Consider the following 25,415-nt stretch of genomic DNA (forward strand, 5'->3'; position numbering starts at 1 on the left):
TGTGACAATGCATTTGTTATACTATAACTGGAACAAAAGCCTTTAAAATGTCAACAAAACACCATTTTGGTACATATTTTTCACAGAACACCATTTTCGGAAATAATTTTTTTTCATAACACCATTTTGGAAAAAAGCCCATGATTGAACCTCTTTTGTTTCTTGGGCTTGGTATTTGATGGGCGGAAGGCTTGTTCCTTAACAATCCAAGAATTTCTTCCCTTGGATTTGCTAATTGATTTTTTAGATCTTTTATTATGTCTATAAGCTACTCCATATTTACCTTAGTTTTAGGAGGTACTTGAATAAGTGTGAAATTTTCTTGAATTGGGAGTTTGAGACCATTTATATAGAGGTTAGAATACTTCTTATTTGAATTGTATTTAGATTGTAGTCTTTAATTCATGATTGTAATCAAAATTTATGCGGTCATGATCCACTTTGTATTTGACTTTTGGAATTCTCTTTATCGATTGTGGACTTGGACCCAATTATGATTGAGAATAACTAAACTATAGATGAAACGTCGATTGATTGCTTGGTTCTGTAATTATACGAATAGTAACACTTATGTTTACATTTTTCAATTTTGTACAAAGAAAACTAAACCAAACCAATTTTTAAAAAAATTTTCTATTAAAATAAAAGTTAAAGTGAATACTTCAAAATCTAAACCGAACTAAACTGATCCAGGTATAAGATTTAACCTATTTCTGCTCAACCTCAGGTACAAGATTTCGCTATTAACATCTAGTTGACCCAAGAGTAGGGATATTGCAATAGTAAATCGCCAAAAGTATTTATTTTTCTAATTTTTAAGTGATATACATTGTACTTTTTTATGATCCAAATATCTAGCAAATATAGAAGCGCAATATAGAATATCATCATTATTATTCTATCATGTTCGCAAAATCAGTTAATTACTCTGCAGATGTAAACACACTTCTTGTTGAATTTACAATCCAACATGATGAGACTCATTACTCATCTTCATCATATCATCAATAAAATTATTGAGATTAGCCATGGCTTTTAAATTAGCCTCCTTCCCCATTGTTCTGTCGTATAACCTAATTAACCTTTTATTCATCTCGTTATCATCCATCACCTTCCTCAGTCCGTCTTCCACATCTTTCTGAGCAAATCCATTCATTTTGATTCCTATTTTCCATTTCTCAACAATATAAGCACAATTCAGAAATTGATCTCCGGCGACCGGATAACACAACAGGCGTTTTTGGCATTGTATAGCCTCCATAGTTGAATTCCATCCACAATGTGTAAGATAACATCCAACTGCTTTATGTTGCAATATTTCCACCTGTGGAGCCCAAGATACCAATTTTCCTTGCTTTGATATCCTTTCTGTATATTCTACAGGCAACCCTTCTCTCCATGCTAGCCCTAATACCCAAATAAAAGGCAGTTTCATTGCTTCTAATGCAAGTGCTAGACTTTTCACTTTTGATTCTCCGATTGGGCTAACCCAACTGCCAAATGAGATATATACTACTGAGTTTGGCTTTTGCTCGTCCAGCCACTGTAAAGATGTCGTGTCTTCTTCCCAAAAGCTAGGGTTTTTGCTGTTTGTTGCGTGCTTATTAGTTAAGGGTACAACTTGGTAGACGAGTGGCTTACCTGTCAGGGCAATAACCAAAAATATTTTTAATTAGTGTAAAAAAAAATAGTAATAATATACTAAATTAATAACTAATCTATATTGTTATACATGCATTTAGAGGCGAAGCCAAAAAAAATTTAAATTCAAAGGGGCAAAGCTTTCACCGTTTAAGGGAAAGAAGCAAATAGTTAAAGTTAAAGGAGAAGAAAAGCTCACTTTGCTACTTGTAAGTTGTTATACAAGGACAAAAAACGAACTTGTAATTCATGCTCAATTTGCCTAAAAAGCCCTTGTATTTGCCTATATACTCGTTTTTGTCCATTTTCTCGCGTGAATTTGAAAACTTTAGGACAAATTGAGCTTGAATTACAAGTTAGAAGTAAATTGTGTCAAAAGATAGATTTGTTCTATTTCTAAATAACAAGTTTAGGAGGTGAAATTAGACTTTATTTCAGAAAAACTGACATGTATTTAAAGATTCATATGCTAATAATTGACTAATAATATAATATTTAAAATAGTGAGATAATTAATTAATCAAATATCATTTAGCAATCGAAACTAACATTAAAGAATTAAATGAGAAATGGCCTACCTGCTGCCGTAAAGTTGTTGTGGAATTGTGGTTTATTAATTTTGTAAATATTATTATCGAGGGGATCTGGAAAGGAATTGACAAGCAGCCATTGAAGATCTATTGATCGATTCATTGCTCTTGTCCAGAACTTGAATCTTGCTTTTCTTGCTGTTGGGTTTCCGATTAACCATGGCAGATCCTCAATCGATAGTAATGGTTGATTTGGCAAGAACCGTACTGGACCCGAATGTTGGGGACTGCCTGACAAATACCATGTGGCTTTTTAGTAATTTTGTATAATAGCATTTAGTATTTTACATCAACGTACATCATAATGTATCACAGGTAGACATGGCCATATTACGGCTCCGAGAACCGGAACCGTCGGTTCGAACCGGTCCGGAACCGTCGGTTCGAACCGGTCCGGAACCGGAATCGGGCCGAATCGAAACTGGAATCGAAAATTTTCGGTTCGGTTCCGGTTCCAGAAAATTAGGAACCAAAACCGGCGGTTCCAGAGAACCGGTCGGAACCGGACTGGAACCTCCGGTTTTCCGGCCGGTTAGAACCACCGGTTCGAACCGGCGGTTCTAGCCGCTCTCCACAACTGCGAAGGCCATGTTTGACCCGCTGAGCTCTGCAACGCGATAAAAGAGTGACTTGCTAGAATACAGCTGTCACCAACATCCCATGCACATATATATACACTACAATATTTGTGTGTTTTTGAAGGTAATGTTATATTATTTTATATTTATTAATATATTATTATTATTAAGAAACTGTCAGTTTTGTGTGTTTTTTTTTTTTTAATTTAAGTTCAAGCTTTTTTTTTTTTAAATTATGTTAAAACTTTTTTAAACAAAAAATAAATTCAGTTGAAGAATTTTTTTTAAAAAAATAATTATGTTCAAGTCTTTAAAAAAATAAATTTAATTGAAGTATTTTTTAATTTTTAGGTGTATTTTTTTTTACAAATAACTTTCACAAATTTATTAAATTTTTTAAACCGGTCTTCAAAATTTAAAATTTAAAATTTAAAATTATGCGATTCGCCGGAAAACCGATCGGAACCGTCGGTTCCGTAACCGGATCGGAACCGGAACCGGAACCGGACGGTTCCAAACCAGAACCGAAACCGGACCTTTTCGGTTCGGTTCCGGTTTCAGTTTTTCTGGAACCGGAACCGCCGGTTCCGGAACCGTGGCCAAGCCTAATCACAGGTTTGCCTCCTTTGACGGTCTAATTATAGGGTTGCATTTCATTCGATAAATTTTATTTTATTTTATTTTATTTTTTTATAAACAGGAGCCCTAATTGACCGGAAGAGAATTATTAATTATGCAGAATTATTTCTTTTCTTTAAATAATATTCATTAAATTAAAAATAAATTTAAACACAAGATCTCTCACTTTTTATATATTTATAAGATATAAAAATATTAATTATAGCACACTTAATTGGCATCTTATAAGAATATACTTATTCGATATTAGATTTTAAATTATAATAAAACAAGTGCAGTTATTCTATTATACTGATTCGTTATTGCTTTTTGAATCACATCGTGCTTGAAAAAAAAATGAAAAAGGAGAAAATAATTCTTGAAATATGTATGAATAGTTCAAGAAAGGTAGACTCAATAGAAAATCTCAACTAATCAATGAAATACGTACGTGGGAATGACTATCTCGTGTCTAATTAAATAATGAATAGGTAGGAGAAAAAGGCTATGGCAGAGTAGATAAGTGGAAAATATGCAGAGAACTTGCAAGGAAAAAACATTCTAGAGTAGGGGCAACATGCATATTCTTTTAATATTTAATTATTATTAATATAGCATGCGTACGCGTGTTCAACCCTAAAAGAGAGAGAAAAAAAAGCGTATACCAAATATATAATACTAGATACTTAGTATATGCAAAGATTTAATTAAATCTTTTATAATAAACAATTATGAGTAATTAGACCCTCGTTTCTATGTACATTCTTTTTCTCCATTCTTTTTCTCCATTGCATTACAGAATCTGTAATGCAGGTAATTGTCTTCCTTAATTAAAATAAAGTGATTCTATAAACAAAAAGATTAAATCGCACGAGACAAATTAAAATATTAAACTGATATAAAATTAAGATAAAAGAAACAAAATATGAAATTTTTAACTATTTCTACTGTTTTATATTTACTATATACATATATTTATTTGCTTGTTCAAATGGCGAGAATAGGGTCAGATGAGTTTTTTAACAAATTCTTTTTTTTATTTTTTATTTCAATATATCAATTGTAAAATATAAAGTATATATATTGTTAAAATTATATTATTTAAATACTTAAATATATAAAAATAAATTAACTTTATAAAAATGATAATATATTATTATTAATAAGGATTATGGAAATTTAGAATAGGAAGAAGATCTACCATCTACACTGCCCACAATATAAGAATGGATTAACTTATCTGTACTTGATTTATGAGTCTAGTCATGAACTAAATCAATGAAAATTAGATTTTTTTTTTTATTTTGAAATAACAGTATTATCACCGGTCACTAGAGAAACCAAAAGGATAAAGTAAGAATTAATGTCATTTTTGTTATTTCAACTTAAACAACTATTTTTATTGAACATTTCTAATTTAAACCCCTCCATAAACAACTATTCACTAAAAATTAGTCATATCTAACTACTAATAGAACATCTAATAGCTACACAACTAAAGATGGCAATTTAACCCGATTCGATCCGATTTTACGGGTTCGAATAATGAATAAACGGATTTGGGATGAGTTCGAGTAGTATCTTTACTACCCCTATCGGGTTCAAGTAAGGTTCGAGTTCAAGGACGGGGTAACCGCTACTAGTGGCAGATCCATTTAGTAAATTAACCCCTTTTTTTCTTTTTCTTTTTTTTTTTTTTTTTGAATTTTCTAATATATATAAGTATATTTGTCTAAACTAATCCATAAAATTTAATTTATTTATGTTTTGACCTCTCTTTTCAGAAAATTATGTATTGACTCTGGAAAAAAATAATTCTAGCATAACTTCGCTACCCGTCACCCATTTCATAAATATTTAAAATAATTATTTTTTAAAATAAAAAATATATATACAATTTTTAATTATACTTTATATTTAACATTAATATTATATTTTTTATTAATTTTTTAAAAATTTAAATAAAAAATATTTTTAATGCTAAATGAATTTTTATATAGCTAATTACAATCAGATTTGAGACGAATTCTAAGTAGTAAAGTTAAATTTCTAAAAAGTTTAGGTACTTGATTTATAATTAAATTCAGATTCAAATGGTACATTTTAAGTGAATACCTGATCCGTGGAGTCGAGACCTGTCAGTCGGTTTGGGGAGTAACAATATATACATTCATTAATTGCTGGGTCTCGGAGAGAGACCAAAAAGAAGAAAGTAGATTTAAGTAAAACAGAATAAGCATATGCACATGCACTAAATGGTGGCATAGGAAACCCTAGATTTTATAATACGTCAGTACCCTTCTTTCTTTATAAATTATACATGTGAAATCTTCTTCAAGACAACCCAATGGAACTATAGAAATGAGAGTTTATATATAAATGAATTCTCATTTTCCATCATGAATATTTTAGACTTATTCTTGATGGTTTGACCCGACAAATTTGGTTGTTTTAATATATGGCACGTGTCTGTCTAATTTTTCAATACTCTGAGGTATTTTAAAATTAAAAGAATAAAATTAATATCATTTGTAAAATTAACACTTTTCTCTTTAGATGGAATAGTTTAAAAGTATAGAAAAGCATAACAAAGTTGCTCTAAGGTTGAACTCATAGTCTAATTAATTAAATAAATAAATAAATAAACTTTTCACAGATGATTTAGGGATTGAAAAAAGGTGCAACGCTTGAAATAGAATTATTAAAATTAAGTAGTTTTAAAAAAGTACCTATCAAAGCAATTATATTATTTTATTTTTCTTCTTTTCATATTAAGTAAACTTAATTTAACATTTCAGCTAGTAAATTAAGCTATTAGAATTAATACACCTCATTAAACATGATTAAGAATTGAATTTTCAAATATTTTTGGCACCATTGTATTATTGGTTTTTTCAAGATTAAGAGGTCTCAAATTAAAAATAGAGTTGAAGCAAAATTTTGTTTTGAAAAAAAAAAATGTTAAGAAGTTTGTTAATACTAAAAGTTATCATATTTATATATATATATATATATATATATATACACAAGTTACAAAATAGAATATATTGCCTTAAAGAATGATGGAACTAACTTATATAGTTTATACAAATATCTATAAAGTGATATGAGATTTTAAGTACAAGTCCGCACATATAAAATGCATGTGTAGTGATACTTTTAGTTTATAATTGAGATGATAAAATAAATATAGCCATTTGATTAATTGTAAACTAAAATTAGCCAAGCATTTTTCTTTTTCTTTTTCTTTTTCTTTTTCCTTTTCCATTAAAAGATAAAAAAGCAAAGTATAGGGAGTCGATAATTAATAATTGTAGATAGTGATTAACTTACCAGTCTCAGAAATAAGACCCATCCTGACCATGTCCGGTATGCCTGCAATCAACTGGTAAGTAGCAAGCATGGCAGGCCAAAATCCGGCCACCGGAACTCCACATCGACGACCAACTTCAATCGCTGATGAAACTAATAAATCAACGATCATGCATGCGACACGACCATCTTCTTCATCAATTTGACGAACAAGAGTTTCCAAGTGAATTGGCATACAGTTTTCCATAACTTTCTCAATAGCAAAGAAGTCAATCGCTACGTCCTTTTCCAATCCATCCGGTACTGACATGCAAACAATTTTGGCCTTAGGATCTAAGCTTGATATAATCCTACGGTGAATGAACTCTGGAGTTATCATCACTGGCTCGAATCCGCAGTTAACTAAGGCTAAAGCTAGCTTCATCATAGGATTAACATGGCCTTGTGCTGGATATGGAAGCAGAAGTATTTTAGACCTCTTTATGAGTTTCATATTTCCCTTTTCTTCTCGTTTTTAGAAACTCAAAAAGACACTTTTTTTTTTTTTTTTTTTTTTTGTTGTATATGCTAGTTTTGATGCCAACCAAATTAATTTATAGAGAGAAAGGAAAGAGAGTCATCAACTAACCACGTGCTTCATTATCTGTGTAGTTTTTTTTTGACATTGAATCCAATTGATAAAGTTAATATATATTGATTTTTTTTTATTAAATTAATTAGTTTTCTTTTCAAAGTTAATGTGTTGATTAGAAAAATGTTCTTATGACCTTGAATATTCTTTATAAGCTAATTATATATTAAAAGGCTTTTAACAATTACCTAATCATACTTTCGGATAATTAGTAGCTTTATTAAGAATATTTTAAGGAAGGACTTTTAACAATTACGTACCCAATCTACACTAGGTCACTAAAGGAATTTACAAGAAAGAGAGAAATGTGATAAGTAGAAATAATAACTAGAGAAAAACAGAATAATTTAGTAAAGATAATAAGAGATGAGTAAAATTTAAAATAATAATAAAAAAAAACTAATACTTACATAATATTTTAAAATGACAAATGAAGCTGATAACTTTTTTTTTATAAGATAATACTTGAATACAATGGAAATAATATTTTAGTTAATGAACAGTTTAAGATAACCCTTTTTTTTTTTAAGGTTTTAAGGTGTGAGAGTCGATACCACGCTGCATTTTATCTTTCTATAATTTTAGTTAATGAAAAGTGCATTTTCCCTTTTAAAAAAAAAAGAAATAATTTCCAAAACTATATTAGAAAGTCTCTTCAATTTTAAAACTTAACATGAAGGTTAGAGAAATTAATAAATCATGACGTTAAGAATTTCACATAATTCAAATACCAAATTAATAAAGGACATATTGGTTGACCAAGTCTAAAAATAAATTAATTGATCCACATTGGTTGACCAAGTCTAAATAAATTCAGGTTACTCACCTTTATCTTTATAAATTGTAATCTAAACAAATTGAATAAAATTAGAAGAAGAGAGGTACTAAAGAGCACTTACGGATTATATTATGATAAAATTTTCTTTTATCAAGTAAATGGGTAGTGGAAAAAAGGAGTCATTAGGTGGGAAACAAAGGAGTCATTAGGTGGAAAAAAAAGCCAAAGATCACACAATTGTTTTGGCGCACCAAAAGTAAAATATATATATATATATATATATACAGGATGCGTATTAGGCATATGGACACCCACATTTTGTTCATTTCCTTAGCCAGTTATATCCTTACAATTAAATGATTGATGAATGGACGATTTTACTACACGTGACATTTCAATTGTCTTAGAAGCAACGGCACCTTTCAGGCTGCTACAATAGCTGTGTGGATCCGTCACCCTCGCACCGACTTGTGATGTTTTTTTTTTTTTTTTTTTTTTTTTTTTTTTTTTTTTTTTTTGATAAAATGATAACTTTTTTAATTTTATTTTATTAATAATAATTAAGATAGTTGATTGACATTTTCTTATAATATCATTTTTTAAATTATAGTTAATCTGAAAAATAAAAAAATAAATTTTTGTAACTGTCACGATCCGTTTTCATAGACTGAACCGGTACTAGAGTCCAAGTAAGCTTAAGGCTCTCGAGACCCGTAATAAGCCTAAATCATCAATCCATACATGCCACAAAGAAATATTAGGAATAGTAAGCCCATATAAATTTGTATATATCTAGTAATCATACAATCCTGGCCCAATCTCAAATGTCTCGAGTAAAATTTAATTCGAGTCTAATAATAATACATCTCATTCACAATATAGGCTACTGATTCATATCTATTTAAGTAAACAATAAGAATATTCATATGTTAGCACACCTATTTAAAGGCTAAATTAAAGATACACAAATCCTATAACTGCGAAGTTCAACAATGATTGAAAGTAATGGAGTTATATTTATAACAATGCACAAATTAACTAACTGCAGAAATTAAAAATTTACTTTTATAACCCTGCGGAGAAAATTACAGAGCTTTAGTCGGTCGATGGGCTTCTACTCCTGACAAGTTAAGTAAAAGAAGAGTGAGTTTTATAACTCAATGAATAATAATAAATAATACATATCACAGACACGCGAAATGAACTCTAAGATACTAAAATGAGCACACAACCAATCAATCATATGGCATAACATAAGCACTGACCACAAGTAATTTCACCTTCAAATAATCAAACAAGTGGAAATTAGTCAGTGGCACCACCAAAAACCCCCGATGAGCCGTCCTCTCACATGGCCCGCCCTCTCAAACGTGTGCACTAGAGAGCCGATCCCCTATACCTGGCCGACCGTTCTAATCCTCATTTGACTAGCCCTCTCCCATATTCACTTTTCATATACTCTCTTTTCATTTTCATATCAACAGACGGCCACCTCGTGATTTTTCCATATTACGTAACATCAGGTGCATATCCGGGTGCTGATTTCCCCATACCTAGCTAATGTTATCGCAGGCAATCCTCACAAACCCGTGGTGCCTCATTTCATCCCAATTCCACATAAACAAAGCATAGCAAATCCATAGCACAAGTAATCAAGGAATTCATTCAACATAATATACCAAATCAATCTTAATGCGCAAACGTAAAAATGTAATTATATATTAGTAGTAACATAATATATTTATGAAAGATGTATAATGATATGCTAATAATGTTGTAATAATAAAAATGAATATATATATATATATATATATATATATATATAATGTTTATAAAATAAATGTTATGCAAATACAATAATGGTATGTACTATTTATTATTACTCATAGTGGTAGAGGAAAGAAGAAGCTCTAACTCGAATTTTGACCGGAAGGAGCAATAAATGGGTCCAAGCGATCTAAAGATTTGACGAATACAAGGAAAGAAATGCATCAGATAAAGGACTAAATTTAAATGGAGAATTAAAGAATTAATCTAATAAATTATTTACTAATCTAACTTGCTATACCTAGACTAGATTCTGCCGAAATTTCGGCAGCATCTTTCCTAAAAATTGAACTATCCGAACAAAAATCACACATATATATATATCAATCATCACACACAGCCCATCCATCTGGCGATTAAACAATTCAATTTTCCCTTCTTCTATCCAAATAACAATATCAATATTATACTCAACCCTCAACATCACCACTCATCCATAGTTTATAAATTAAAATAACATTCAATCTAGTCTACCTTAAATCCACGTTTTCATTCCATTAATATCATTATCGAATTTCCCCAATTGAAATTACTTGGTGCTAAATTAAATTGGCTTTAATTAATTAAAGTCCTCTAATCAAATCAACACTTTAAAATATATTGGATACTACCCATACTTAAATTAAATTAACTAGCTACAAATACTAGACCTCAATTAATTTTTTTTTTTTTTTGAAAATAACTAGAATTAATTTCAATAACCAAGCGCAACACCGCCAGAATTTTGCTTGGCCGGAGACAGCGGTGACGCGCGCCGGAACGAGAGGAGCGAAGACAGTGGCTTAGGTGGACCGAAACAGGAGCCGCTGCTCGCTTGAGCGGCTGTTCTCACCGGAGTCGCGAGCAGGAGGCGCGACGTCAAGCGGCGGCGACTGGTGGTGCTGCTGCTTGCCCAAACGGAAACAGAGGGAGACGGCGGAGGCGCGATCGAGCTGAGGGAGAAGAAATGACTCGCTGCGCGACTGCAGGGGCGATGGTGGTGGAGTGAAGGCGCGGGTGGGTCGACGAAGGCTCGTTGAGCCCGTTTCTGGTGGCCGGAGTCGCGACTACTTTGATCTGGGTGAGGCCGCGGCTCCACGGTGGCCCTTGCACTCGCCAGAACGGAAACAAGGAGAGAGGGAAAGAGAGAACCAGAGCAGCGCTGGATGAGGGAGGCGACGGCAGCGCGAAGGAGAGGCGGCGCAAGCGAGTCACCGGTGACCATAAAAAAAATGAGAGGGAGCAAGGGAGAAACAGGTTCACGCTGAAAATAGGGAGGAGAGGGGTTTCTAGAAGGTTTTTGGAGCTGATTTGGTTTGATCCGGGTTTGGTTCGATCCAAATCGTGATTTTGTGTGGTTTTCGATTTCTAATCAGTTTTTATTCGGGTTTTTAATTAATGTGGGGTTGATTCAACTATTTAAATTATATATTTACATTTAACTGGTTAAATAAGTTCATTGGGTGTTAATTTATTAAAAATTTTAAATGAAAAATTTTGAAAATAAAAATTTGGGTTATTTCAATAATAGTTTAGTATATGTAACTCATTTCACGTATATTTATTTGGTGCTATAAGAACACAAACTATTGTAATGCTTGAGTGCTGCTGTCAATTTATGAAGATATGTAATTTAATAATGATGTGTTTTAATTTTATATTACATTTGTATTTGTCAATTTAACTCCTAGCATTCAATTTTGACAAAATTTATTATTTCAATTCAATCCAATTAAACTCATTTTTTTAAAATTTATAATTTAAGAATTCACTACCAAAAATGAAGAAAATTTCAATGCATGCATTGTTATGCATCCAAATTCATGTGCAACCGCATATATTTTTACTTTTTCTTTTTTAAATCTTTAATTAATTGAAAAAAAGAAAAATTAAATAAAATAAATAAATTATAAACATGTGTTGTTTGATTTACTATAGGGGCCAAGCTGGGAAAACCTTTTTGGAGCCAAACAAAATTTCTAAGAGTTTAGGGGCATAAAGTATCACTTTTAATGTTTTGAAGGACCAACTTCACGAACTATGAAGCTTATACTTGTCCTTCTAAAAGTGTGGCGAGTCAATGAGACATGGACCTATGTTTGCACCTACAAATGATAGCCCAATAGGGATGGCAAAATCAACCCGATCCAGTGAGTATACACTCAATCCGAACCCAGTCAAACTCAAATTTTAGGATTTTGACTAAATTTAAATAGGGTATGGGTATATATATCTGTTTTATCTTGGGTATTGATAGGATATGAGTATTGCTATTATAAACCCGAACTCGATTCTATATCCAAAATTCAATCCTGAGAGATTTAAAATTCTTTTACTTTTTTTAAAATTATAGTATGGAGTATTTAATAAATTGGGTTACTTGTTGTAAATTATCTATATAAAATTAGAATTTTACTTATAATTTAATGTAGTGTAGTGTGAAATAACTTCACTCTGGTTTTCATAAATTAATTCGAACTGATCAAATTTTAAAAAATTTGGATTTTAAAATTTAATTTCTAATATTTGTTTAAGTTTCAATTTCAAATAATAGAGAAAAATCATAATGATACAGTGATTTGAAATATTTAAATAATAATACTTTACAGTTTAGTGATTTGATTATGTGGGACTTTTAATAATTTTATTAATTGATTTTTATTATACTCTTAGAGAGTTACTATGATAAGAATAATAACTTTGGAATCAAAATTTTAATTTATAATTGTTTGAACATTTATCTATGTATTCATTTATTTTCATATTTTTTATGTATTCTATTGATCATTTGAATAAATACTCTAATTTTTTTTTCAATTCAATATAATTTAATTTTTAAATAATATGAGTCAACGAATAAATGAGTATCTGTGGATAATCGATACCCATGGGTACCTATGGGTCTACCTAAACCTATTAAATTTGGGGATAGGTATAACATTCCCCACTCGATAGGATATCAGGTAGGGTATAGGTACTGAGGATGAGATTGGGTTTGGATGGGCTTGGATATGAGTATTACACTAACCAAATCGAACCCTATCCATGCATCCCTATAGCCCAAGTAGGGATGGGTATTTAAGAGTATCCAATCCGGTCCGATCCAATCCGATCCGTTTATTATAGATTTGGGTAGTTTTAAATGGATTTAAAATGGATATGGATAGTAAAATTACTAACCGTAACGGATTCGGATAAGATACGGATTTCAGTCAATGGGTATCCATTTTCCACTACCTGCGAATACCCTACCTGTTTATCCATAATAATAATATGAATAAAATATTCCGAAGTTCCTAAATTGTAGTCAAATTAACACTTACGTCCTTTTATTATTAACAGATAGCTTTAACGTCCCTAAATTATGATTTTATCGTATGACTGAGTATTTCCATTCATTTTGACTCAAACTCACCGTTAACTTTCAAATAAAAAAACAAAACGATAATATATTTAAATTTCCAAACTGCCCTCAATGAGAAGGGCTAAAGGATTGAACTCATTCTTCCAAAATCTAATATTTAATTAATTTTTCTTTGAACTTACATAGAATTACGACATAATTAATAACACAAAAATAAGATTCATGCATCAAATACAAGACTTGTCTACTTCGTGATGAATTAAAAAATAAAACATAATTTTTTTTTTCTTTCTATCTTCTTCCATAGCCATAGATGTGTCAAACCAAAAATCCAAATTAAGCTTTATAGAGCCATTAGAGAAGAAAAACCATAAAAAAAACATATAGAAAGTGCTAAATTCTGGGCATCGGATGAGACCTTTATTACTGATATTGTTATTAGTTCTATATTAGATGGCCACAATACGATATTGACTTTTTTGACATGGCTTTTAAGAGATCAAAGAGAGATTGGAGAATCAAATTTTCAAAGAAGTGAAGGACTTGGTATATACACATGCTTCTTTATGAAAGCACATAAGACTATACTCGATTCGGAAAGACTACAGGTTCGCCATCAATGACTTTTTCCCTAGCCAAAACGCCAGTGAGCAAGGGATATTGCTGTGATTGGATGGACTTCAAGCCGAAAATTTGGCTAGAAAGAGATGCAGTTAATGAGAAATGGAGATGATTTTGAGTTTAATGATGGTATTTTCTAATTTGGTATATGAATCTTTGTTATTTCGGGAGAGATTTATATACTTATCTGGTATTTCAAGCTGGGTCTAGGATTTGTTTGGGGGGAAGGAAATGAATTTCTTTGCAAATGAAGAGGGTGGTTGTCGGTCTTCTAAATAGCTTTAAGGTGGTGCTAGTGGCGAAGATGATTTTGAGCCAGAGTTTTTTTGATGAGTTAAAGAACAATTCTGCAGTGAGTCCTACAGCTGCGATAAACTTTATAGAAATGATAGGGTTGAGAAAGAGGGAAGATAGTTAATCACATTATCCTTTTTTATTTTCTTTAATAAAAGTTAATTTGGACATTTTACATCTCTTTAACGGCGAGTTTGAGTCAAAATAGATGAAAGGATCCGGTTATATAACGGAAATGTAATTTAGGAACAAACTATTTGTTAATAATAGAAGGACGTAAGTATTAATTTAACTATAATTTAAGGGCCTTAAAATATTTTACTCTAATAATATATTTATTATATAAATATTGGTTTAGATCTTTGAACTTTTGACCTTTTTAAGAGAAAAAATATTTACCACTAAACCATATTAGTCTATTTTGTTAATTTAAAGGATATAATTCTATACATACATATTAATTAGCCAGAATTCATGAATTTTTATTAATCATAATTTATTGTTTTATTTTTTTAGGATAGTATTTTTTTAAATGATTTCTCAAAGGATATATTTTGCTTTTAATACTAAGTAATACAATTTATCAATATATTATAATAGATCAATTTTCTATTTTAACATTTCAATAAAAATATATATAGATATAGATTGTCACAACCCGTTTCCATGGGCCGTACCGACACTAGGGCTTAGATATGCTTAAAGCCTCCTAGACTCCTAATAAACCTAAACTACAAAATTTAACTATATCAATGTCTGTTTCAAACATCCAGCCCATATTGTCATTGAAACGACCCGAAAATTTAATTTCGTAGAATTTTCATTTAAAAATAAAATTTTTATTTCAAACAATGAGATTACAGCAGCTAGTATTTTATTATTGCTAAACTGGACCCGTAAACCAATTCGATTTTTTCGAAAACCAAGCGAAAAACTCGAAAACCAAGCTAATTTAGCCAAATCATAGAATTAGACCAAACCGGTTCGAATCGAACCGAAATGGTCTAGAAGCCCAAGATTTTTCTTTCTTTTCTTTTTTTTTTCTTTTTCTTTTTTTCTTTTTTTCTTTTTTCTTTCCCCTTCTCCTTTCTTGCGCGAGTGCCAGCGCGCAACCTCCTCCTCATCCTTCCCTCCCCGTTTCCGGCCACCAGAGCCGATCGACCTCATCTCCTCGCCGTCACGTCACCACCGTAGTTGCTCAGATCTTTCTTCCCCTCTCTCCTTCGATCCTGGTGAGCGTAGCAGCCGCAGGAGAGCGGCGACTTCGCTCGACCATGAAATCGCGTCTTCAGCTCAGTTTTTTCGGCGACTCCAGTCTCTCTCTCTCGACGGAGAAGCTCTGATCTCTCTCCTTCACTCTCTCCTTCCCGTTCCGGCTGACGCAGCAAGCTGGCGGAGGTGCGATCGTGGCTCGCGATCTGTACAGTCGCGTTATCTGCTCTCACCTTCAAGTTTCCGACATTTTCCAGCTGAGTAAGTAATTTCCTGCTCCATATTTTTCGTGTTTTATAAATTATTTGGACTAAATTGAAGGATTTAAGCCTGTATTATGTTTTTGTGAAGAGGTTAGATTTTTAAAAGTACTGATTATGCGCATTATCATATGAAAATTTGATATTATCCTCTAATTGAAAACATGGACTGAAATTACATATAAGGAATAAAGGGTTTATTTAGTTATGGCAAAATTTAGTAAGGAAATCTTGAATTTTTATCATTCCAAATGAGCTGCAGACTGCAATTTTTTTTAATGTGTAGGCTAATGTGTTTGCTGCATATTCTATATAATAAATTAGAGCAATTTTAAAATGGCAGCAGCTATTTCTCATTATTTCTATAAACCATTGCTTGATATGGATTATAGGATGTTAAGAATCTAAGTTTTGATGGGAAATGAGTGAAATTTGTGCATATATGTATAAGTCTAAGTTAAGGAGAACCTATTGCATTTGGTGGGGAGTAGCTATTGCAGGTAATCGTTACCATTTTTATATGAACTAACAAAGGAATGGATATATTGTTAATATTTTTGTGATGGATACCATTGGTTAATGCTCAATAGTTTCAATCTTGTTAGGTAATGATCGATGGTAAACATAATTTACTATAATCTAGAAATTGTATTTTCGTGGCAAGATGAAAGAAATTTAGGAAGCTTTAGTTATATGTTCAAGTTGTGAGTTGGGTTACCTAGTAGAAGTATTTATGAAATTGTAATTTAATTGAAGCATTGGTTCTTAGTGGCTAGTTTAGAATTTTAGTAAATGTTTAAAGATGTTGTTTATACCTTAAGCAAGGATGATGAAATAAAGGTTTAATAAGGAGTTTTATAATAGTTAGAAGCTAATTAACTTCTGTTTATATGTATATGTATAAAAGATTTCATTTATTTGTCAATTAGCTAAAGAAGCTGATTATATTTATGTAAAGCAAAGAATGTTCAATAATATTATTGGAACATGTTTGAAGGTTATTATAAGTTGTGAATTAATAGTTGAATGTTGACAATATTATTTAGATGGAGGAAGGGAAATTTAACTGTTTGATCGCCCGACGGATGGGCTGTGTGCATTGATTGATAAATATATATAATATTGTGATATTTGAGCAGGTAGATAGTCCAATTTTTAAGGGAGGTGCTGCCGAAATTTCTATAGAACTTAGACTTGTTTTAATTAACAATATAATTAATAAGTTTATTTAGATTAATTCTATAACTTAATACATAGTAAATAAAGTGCTCTAATTATTTTACTATCATCATTATTTATTTAATTATTCAATTACTTATTTATTTTCATTATTATTGTTTATTATTATTATTATTTAATTTATTATTGTTGTTTATTGTTAACACTATTTACTTATTTATTTGCATTTATTTTTAGATGTCTAATTGTGCATTGCATTACAATGTTTAATTGATTAATATGCTTGCATTTAATTGCAATACTTGATTAATTGTGTTGTGATATTGCTGTGCTTTGTTTGTGTGGAATTGAGATGAAGTGGGTCACCATGGGTTTGTGAGACTGTTTCTGTTATACGGATCCTGATTCTGATTTCTATTATATTCTGATTCTGTTATATGGATCCTGATTCTGTTTCTGTTAGCTGGGTAAATGGGAGATCGGCGCCCCCGTGTGCACCTGATAATTCTGTTTATTCTGAAACCACAGGATGGCTGCTTGTTGTTGCGCACTTGAAAATCTAGATCTGATTGCAGCCCGCAGGGTGGCCTCCTGTTGTGAGCGCTTGATGATCTAGATTGGATGGAGACCACCGGGTTGCCTCCTGTTGGTATGGAAAAGAAAAGAGAGAATGGAAAAACAATGAGAGGGCTGATCAAGTGAGGATTAGACCGGTCGGCCAGTATGGGGGATCGACTCCCTGGTGCACATGTGAGAGGATGAGCCATGTGGGAGGATGGCTCATCGGGGTTTCGGTGACTCCACTGACCAATTTTCACGTGATGTGATTATATGAAGATGTTTATGATTGTGAGTGCTGGTGATATGCCATTTGTGTGACTGGCTGCGTGAGCATATAACTAGTCGGATGACTAGATTGATATGTTTACATATTTGTGTGACTGTGTGTGTTGTGCAATAATTATTACTCCTTAGAAAACTCACATGTGTTGTTTAAATTTTTTTTAGGAAGTAAGTTTCTCCTTAATTCGGTTTAAGCTATGTTTCTTCGCCGCAGGGCTATGAAGAAGTTCTCCTAGTTACATAATTATTTGCTATGTAACTATATGTATAAGAAGTTATGTATAACAAACAGTTAGTAACTCCGCAGTTGTAGAATTTACATACATCTAGTAGTGTAGTAATACAGATGAAGATGATAAATTTGGGCCGAGGTATAATAAAATTTTGAGGCATATTTTTCATGTTAATATAGGCTGAATGTTTGAAATTTATATTGAAATAATAGATTTTAGTGATTCAGGCTTACTACGGGCATCGGGGGCCTTAAGCTTACCTGGGCCCTAGTGCCGGTCCGGCCCATGGAAACGGGTAACCCGCACACCAAAATGCTCGAAATCATGCAAGGACCTTAAATATATAACCAATTTGAGCTGAGTGTGCCCTGTTTGGTCGAAAATTGCCTCTAAACCTTCGGCCAGCCGCCCTTCTTTGGGTTCTTCCGATCCAGGTGACATTACTCAAGACTGACGCCATAAAACAGAAGCAGGGAAGAGAGGAGTCGTTTTGCGCTCACATCATGGCCTAAAAATCAACGGAATCAGCGAGGATCGACGGAAAAATGGATCACAAGGTGCGAAGCTTTTCCATCCAATCTCTCTTGCTGCCGGCCTCCATTGCTAAAACCAGAACCACAGATGGATTCCTTTCATTGAGCGCTTGCAGTTTGAGTGCTCACTTGCGGGGATCAATGACCGGTGGCCGAAGAAGGAAGGAAAAAATGAAAGGGAAGGGAAAACGCCCCGGAGAAGAAGGAGAGGAAAAAAAAAAGAAAGAAAAGAGGCGGTTTCTAGAGTTTTCTGGGCCATTTAGGTTTGATTCGAACCGGTTTGGCTCAATTCAAAGATTTGGCCTGGTTTTGCTTGTTTTACGGGTCTAGTTAATTTATTTTAATAGATTTAATATTCAACTCCCAAAATAATTCTTAAGGAGTTTAGAAAATTCTCGGTTAGTAGTTGTGATACTATATTTTGGGCTTGGGCCCAACTCGCGAATTCGGACACGAACAAGATTACACAGTATTTGCAACCATGCAGTCAAAATTTCTTATTTTTGATTTAATAAAAATTCAAAAGTTTCGAAAATAAAATTATGGGGTGTTTCATAGATATAGTGATTAAATCCATTTAAAAATTAAATAATATGTGGTTGTTTCTTGGAAGAACTTCCTTTTTCATTTTTACTTAAAATTATACGAGTTTTAATAGTTTTACTTAGGATTTTACGAGTTTTATTTAAGATTTTGACGTTAATGATTACTGGTTTTAGTTTTTAAAAAAATATTAGTGTTTTCGCCGAAATCCCAACCCCGGAAGGATTCCGAAAAACATCTTTTTTATTTATGTTTATTTTGTTTTATTTGGAAAAAGGTGATAAAAAAATCTTTTTGGAACGCAATGCCGATAAATCGGTCTTATAAAATCTTTTAGTCATCACCCATTTTTTCAGCAATGGGACCGTTTCCAATTTTATTTTATAAAAGTGACTCCATTTAACCCAATTTTATTCAAGGCCTTTTATTTAGAAAAACTGGTCAGGCAAACCAAGTACGATTCTAGGTAAGAGAATTAGGTACGTCGGCCCGTTGGAAGCCGACGCCCGGAAAACCGGCCTCTTTTAACCTATGATTTCTAATTTTATTTTATTTTAGAAAAGCCAAGTTATTTAATTAAATCCAACCCGAATAAATCGAACCGAGTTCCTATGTGGAAAATTAATTAATCGTCCCAATCAAATCTAATTATCACATAGCAATTATTCAAATTAAAGCAATTAAATCAAAGCGATCAAACCAAATAAATAAAAAGACCCGCTCTTGCCTTATGGTTAAAGGCGGGCAACAAACCGAACCGAAAATATTAAATCAAATAAATAAATGACCCGCTCTTGTTTTATGGTTCAAGGCGGGCAACAAACCGAACCTAAAATACATTCTACCCGATTTAAATCCAACCCATTAACCCAAAATCATGCATATTTATTATTTAACACTAGAAATGCAAATTGTTAATAAACATGCAAATTAATCTTAAATATAAATAAATCAACAAACTTAATTTTATTTTTCATTTAAACATAAATTGCAAAATTCATATAAATAAACACATAAAATTACGTTTTAGTATTCTAAGTTTATTTAAACTGTGATCTGTTCATAATTGGGCATTTTCAAATTTATTGAAGAAATTAGATTTTATTTTCGTATAAAATTTATTATTATTATTATTATTATTTTTTTTTTCTGGAAAAATCGATGAACAGTCGCGTGACGCAACTGTTCTTGGATGAACAGTCGCGTGACACGACTGTTCTTCATGAGCCGTGAATAGTGAACAGTGAATAGTGCACAGTCGCGTGACGCAACTGCACAGTCGCGTGACGCAACTGTTCTCGGATGAACAGTTGCATCACACAACTGTTCTTCCAGGAACCGTTGCGTGACGCAACTGTTCTTGGATGAACAGTTGCGTGACGCAGCTGTTAATCTAGGAACAGTTGCGTGATGCACTGTCCTAGCCTAGAATTCATTTTTAAATGTTTTATTTACATTATTTCTTACTTAAATACGATTTAAAGACATATAAAATGGCCAAATATGAACAGAATCATAATTTAAAGAAATTTAGATTACTAAAACCACAAAAATATTACTAAAATCACAAAAATATATAAAAAAATACAAAGAATGTTAAGGAAATTACCTAATCCTCAGATTGATGCTTGCAAATGGATCAAATCTCTTAACAAAATGATAGCTAAGATTTCCAGAAGCCTTTCTTTCAAGGATTTAATTGTGGTTTCTTTATAGTGTGTTTTTTAGGGTTTCAAAATCGTGTTCCTCTCCTTTTTGTTCTTCTGTCCTTTTTTTTTGTGTTTTTGGTCCCCTTGTTCTGTGAGAAAGAGATGTATTTATAGGGTAGGTCAGGACACAGTTGCGTCACGCTACTGTAGCTGCGTCACGTAGCTCATTTTCACAGTGGGGTGACGCGACTGGCAGTCGCGTGACACGATTGGCAGTTGGTTGACACGACTGGCAGTGGGGTGACACGACTGGCCCAACCAGAAACTTAAAATTGGTTTGATTTATCCTTGGATTAAAAGACTTCTAGATGGCATTAACCTATTCATTTTGCATCCTCGTAGCATCATTGGATCAGGCGGGGCATAAAAAACACGCGTCAACAATTAGTAGTTTGAATCTTTAATTTAAATGATGTTTAAATGGTTTGGGTTCGGATTATTAAAATTTTATGGGTGCCCTAACCGATTTAAACGGTTTTGATACGGATATGGATAATAAAATAATTAACAAATTCAGATACAGATAATTAAACAGATATTTAAACGAATTTTTAACGGATATGGTTAGTATAATTTTAAACGGATATAAATACAGATAGTTTAAAATTCGCAGATATCCATCCCGCTTCCATCCTTAAGCCCAAGGGTAAAATGGAAATAATATGAAAAATACATGGCTTAAATGGTATTGCACTATTCCTATGAACAGTAAACTTTGGTAGGGTTTAGTATATATATAATTTTAATAGTTTAATTTCAACACTCAATTATACAAGCCATCACTTTAGAGATAAAGTACAACCAAAGAAATTTACATGACCATTTGTTGGCTCATACAAATGAAGGAGCATTACCAATGTGCTTTTCCCACTACCACTGAACATGTGCTTTCCCCACTGCCACTGAGACCAACTTGACAAATTAAAGGAAAAACATAAATAATATCCAAAGTTCAAGTAGAAGCAAAAGGTGGTGCCAAGTAACTAATACACTTATAACTACAACGAGTTCACTCGGATATACAAAAATTTGCAGAACAGGAACTCAGTGCAAGTACAAATTTTATAAAAATATAATCCATCATCACAAATAAAATCCATAGAAAGTCACCAAGCTATTGTGACATTTTGACAAGAAACAAAAAGAAAGCTAGAATTATTATTCAACCTTCCAAACTTTCATAATTAAAAAAAAAAAAGAAGAGACGTTACTAAGGTTAAAGAATATAGCCTTTATGGGGTATCTTTGAAGTTTTGAGGTTGGCTAAGAGGTGTGGCATTATTGCGTTGTAGGTGGAATGTGATAGTGAATTAATTAGTTGTGAAGATGCTCCAAGGTGTGGTGACTATTCCATTAGGTTTCAGCCTTTGGTTACTGCTATTAACCAAGCCATGCAAGAATGTGGGAATGTGCTGTTATCTCATGTTATAGGGAGGCTACCAATTGTGCGGATTGGCTAGCAAGTTTGGCTTCCTCTCTCAGTTTAGGAGTTCATGTTTTTTTAAATTGTCCTTTGAAGCTTCATGCTTGGATTGTTCATGATGCTACTGGTGTAGCGTATTCTAGGTTCTGTCCCTAAGGTTTTTTTGCCTTCCTTTTATACAAAAAAAAAAAAAGTTAAAGAAAATAGAGAAAAAGATAAATCGAAAACGGGTAATAACGGTTACAACTATTTTGGGCAATAAAAATCCTTCTCTCTTTTTGACCATCTCCTTTTTCTTTGACATATATCATAAAATCTAAAATTTTGGATGGAAGGATAATATAATAAGATAGGAGAAAATATGAGGATAAAGTAGTATGTAGTTATTTTTAGCAAAATACAATGATAAAATTATTTTTTTATTTTAAAAAATACAATATTTTTTCCTATGTTTTGTCCCGTTAACCTTTTGCTCATTTATTAATGAGAGTCAAAGGTGAATAGAAAAAGTTTTTATACCTATATTACCCTTAATCATATTGTAAGCACAAATGAAAAAGCATGATCAAAGATATGGGACGGTCTTTCGAATTGGTGGTGTGTTGTATTTGTTCTTCCAAAAACGGTGGTAGATTTGGGTTGACAATGGAGTGAAATTATCCAATTTAAAGGCTTTCATGAAGCTTGGAATGTGATTTTTTACATAGCTTTATGGACGATTTGGTTGACTCGTAATAAATTGATTTTTTTTCAAATGAGAGACAGCCACTACATCATATTGTTGATATAATAAAATTCAGAACTTTTGAGTTGATCAAAGCAAAGTTCCCTCTTTATCTCTTAATTTTAGTGATTGGTGCTTGTTCCCTTTATTAGCTTGTAACAATAGATTGGATTTTAGTAGGACTGCTTTTAGAATCTGGCATATTGCTTGGAAAAACCTTCCAACAGATTCGGTTAAATTCAATATATATGGTGCAGTAAGAGGTAAGCCGGGCCCTGCAGGTATAGGGGGAGTGTTACGAAACTCTCAAGGGATGGTACTTTGCATCTTTTTTAAGTCTGTTGCTATTTTAGAATCTAATGAAGTAGAATTGTTAGCCATTTTTAATGCAGTTCATATTTTTTAAAAATTAGATTACAAATTAAAAACCTTGGTGATTGAGCCAAATTCAAGAAATGCTTTTGTTAGATTCTTCAAAAGCATAAACGCCCATGGAAGTGGTGAAAAAGTTTTAATAAGTTTGATTCAACCATTACTCAGTTGAGTCATATAGAGTTCAAGTATGTTACAATACTAATCAGACCGATCAACCAATATAGTCACATACTAATATAATCGAACCATCAAACCAATACTCACAGAAAAATAAAACAAAATAATTACAATACTAATTAATATAATCACAAAAATTTGCTAAAAATAACACCAAAATTTCACAACATAACCACGATACTAACCAAACCAATGAACCAATATAATCACACTTTACACAAATAAGAAACTGAGTAATAATTAAACCAATAATTAAACGAATTAAAAAAAAATAGCAAAGATTACACAAAATGAAAAAAAAGGAAGGTAAAAATAAGAAACAAAGAAAGAAAGCTAAGAAAGAAGAAGGAAGAAGAACTACCTGTCAACGGCGACTTCTCCGGCAACAGTGCAACCTCCGGTGATCCCACACCAGTCGGCGATAGACAACAGATGCAAACAAAGCAGGAGAGGGAGAAGGAGAAAAGGAGGGAAAAAAAAGAGGGGGAGGGAGGTCTGATCGCGACCAAGGCGACTAGCGGTTTATAAAGCCTTAAAATTTTGCGATCGAATATTAGTTGAGGCGATGTCATTTTGTAAATGCTATTTTTGCGATCGATTTGCGACCACACAAGTCGATCGCAAAATATCGGTCGCAAAACCCTCGTTATTTGATAGCAATAGGACACCAAATTCTCGCGGTAAATTGTGTGGTGAACAACAACGATGACCTCACATTTGATTGCTAATCTATCACCAAATTGGTCGCCATTGCCTTGCTACTCGATTGAAAAAGAAAATAAAACTTACAGTAAATGACAGCGTGAGAATTAGCGATCGAATCACAATCCGTCGCAAAGTGGTCGCTAATTCAATCACAGATTGGTTGTAGTTCCGTCGCTGAGTATTTTATTAATCTAAGTTCTAATGTCATTGCAATCGGTCGTTAATACGTCGTGATTCTGCAATCGAACCATGGCGGTCGAAAATATCGGTCGCAATTTCGCATTTTTTTGTAGTGCACAAGCTAGGCTATCTACGTATCTCATACCATATTTTCGAGAGTCATGTCATCATAGTTCCGTTTAATAGTGACAAAAAGGGTGGCAAGATTAGTGCTAATGCCTGGATGCCGTCACACGGAGTACCTCTTTGGCTGATCCAATTGCGAGGATTTGTAAATTCATTGCCATCAATGTCTGATGAGATGACACTACCTCAAAAGAGAATCTTCTCAAGATATGGAAGGGGCTGCCCAATTTGGCCTATTTTTGCCTCGGGGGTCATGCACAAGAATTCTGATTTTCTTGAGTACAAGATACCTCTCCTCCAATTTTTAGTATTGGTTCCTCTTGTTGAAGCGCCAAGCTATTATTTTTTTTTATTTTTTATTTTTTGTTGATAACCCTGATTCTGATTCAGGGCTTCAAGTCTTCTTTTAACTAATCATGGTGACCGTGAACCCATTTTGCTTTGAGCAGTTGCTTTCCCTTATGATTCAGGTCGAATGATTTTGAATGTTCACATGGAGGACTGTTTTCGTCCATGAAGTGGTGAATAGAGCACTGCCCTAGTTGGCATTCTAATGGTGGTCCTTTGTCCTTAATGCTTAAAGAATTCTCTAACTTTTGTTCTCAAAAGTTTTCTTCTTGATTGGCTTAATTTGTCCATAGGTGGAAGCAATTTCTGGATTTACCCCATTGTGAAGTAGTCTGGATACTGCCTAATGAGCTCTGTCAACCCCAGGTCTACCATGATGTACAAATGTATCCTGGATTCAAATTCAATGCCAACATTTATTCTTCTTTTTTTTGTTTGCCAGCAATCTCACTCAGACTAGAGAAGGTGGTAACAATTTTTTTGCTGCAATCTCACTCAGGCTAGAGAAAGTGGTAATAAGCAAAGTGGAACTTTTCATTATAAATAAAAGAGCCCTGAATGACATTTACATTAGGTTTGACAAATAGACCGCTATGGTCTGATAAAAAGACA

The 25,415-nt window shown here is 32.6% G+C and overlaps 1 protein-coding gene across 2 annotated transcripts; it reads right to left on the bottom strand.

The window, feature by feature from the left end:
- Positions 1–864: 864 nt before the first annotated feature.
- Positions 865–7,284, bottom strand: LOC105641197 (UDP-Glycosyltransferase superfamily protein). Of its 2 annotated transcripts, XM_012225687.4 has the most exons (3): positions 6,761–7,284; positions 2,220–2,462; positions 865–1,641 (listed from the first exon to the last, which is right to left on the bottom strand). In XM_012225687.4, the coding sequence occupies exons 1-3, from the start codon at positions 7,230–7,232 to the stop codon at positions 959–961; spliced, it is 1,398 nt and encodes a 465-aa protein (XP_012081077.1). In that variant the 5' UTR covers positions 7,233–7,284; the 3' UTR covers positions 865–958. The 2 variants fall into 2 exon arrangements, with proteins under 2 accessions (XP_012081077.1, XP_020537790.1); XM_020682131.3 differs by lacking the exon at positions 2,220–2,462.
- Positions 7,285–25,415: the final 18,131 nt, after the last annotated feature.

This window comes from Jatropha curcas, chromosome 2 (assembly GCF_041381405.1).
Source record: "Jatropha curcas cultivar XTBG-Jc1 chromosome 2, XTBG_Jcur_1.0, whole genome shotgun sequence".
NCBI lineage: Eukaryota > Viridiplantae > Streptophyta > Magnoliopsida > Malpighiales > Euphorbiaceae > Jatropha > Jatropha curcas.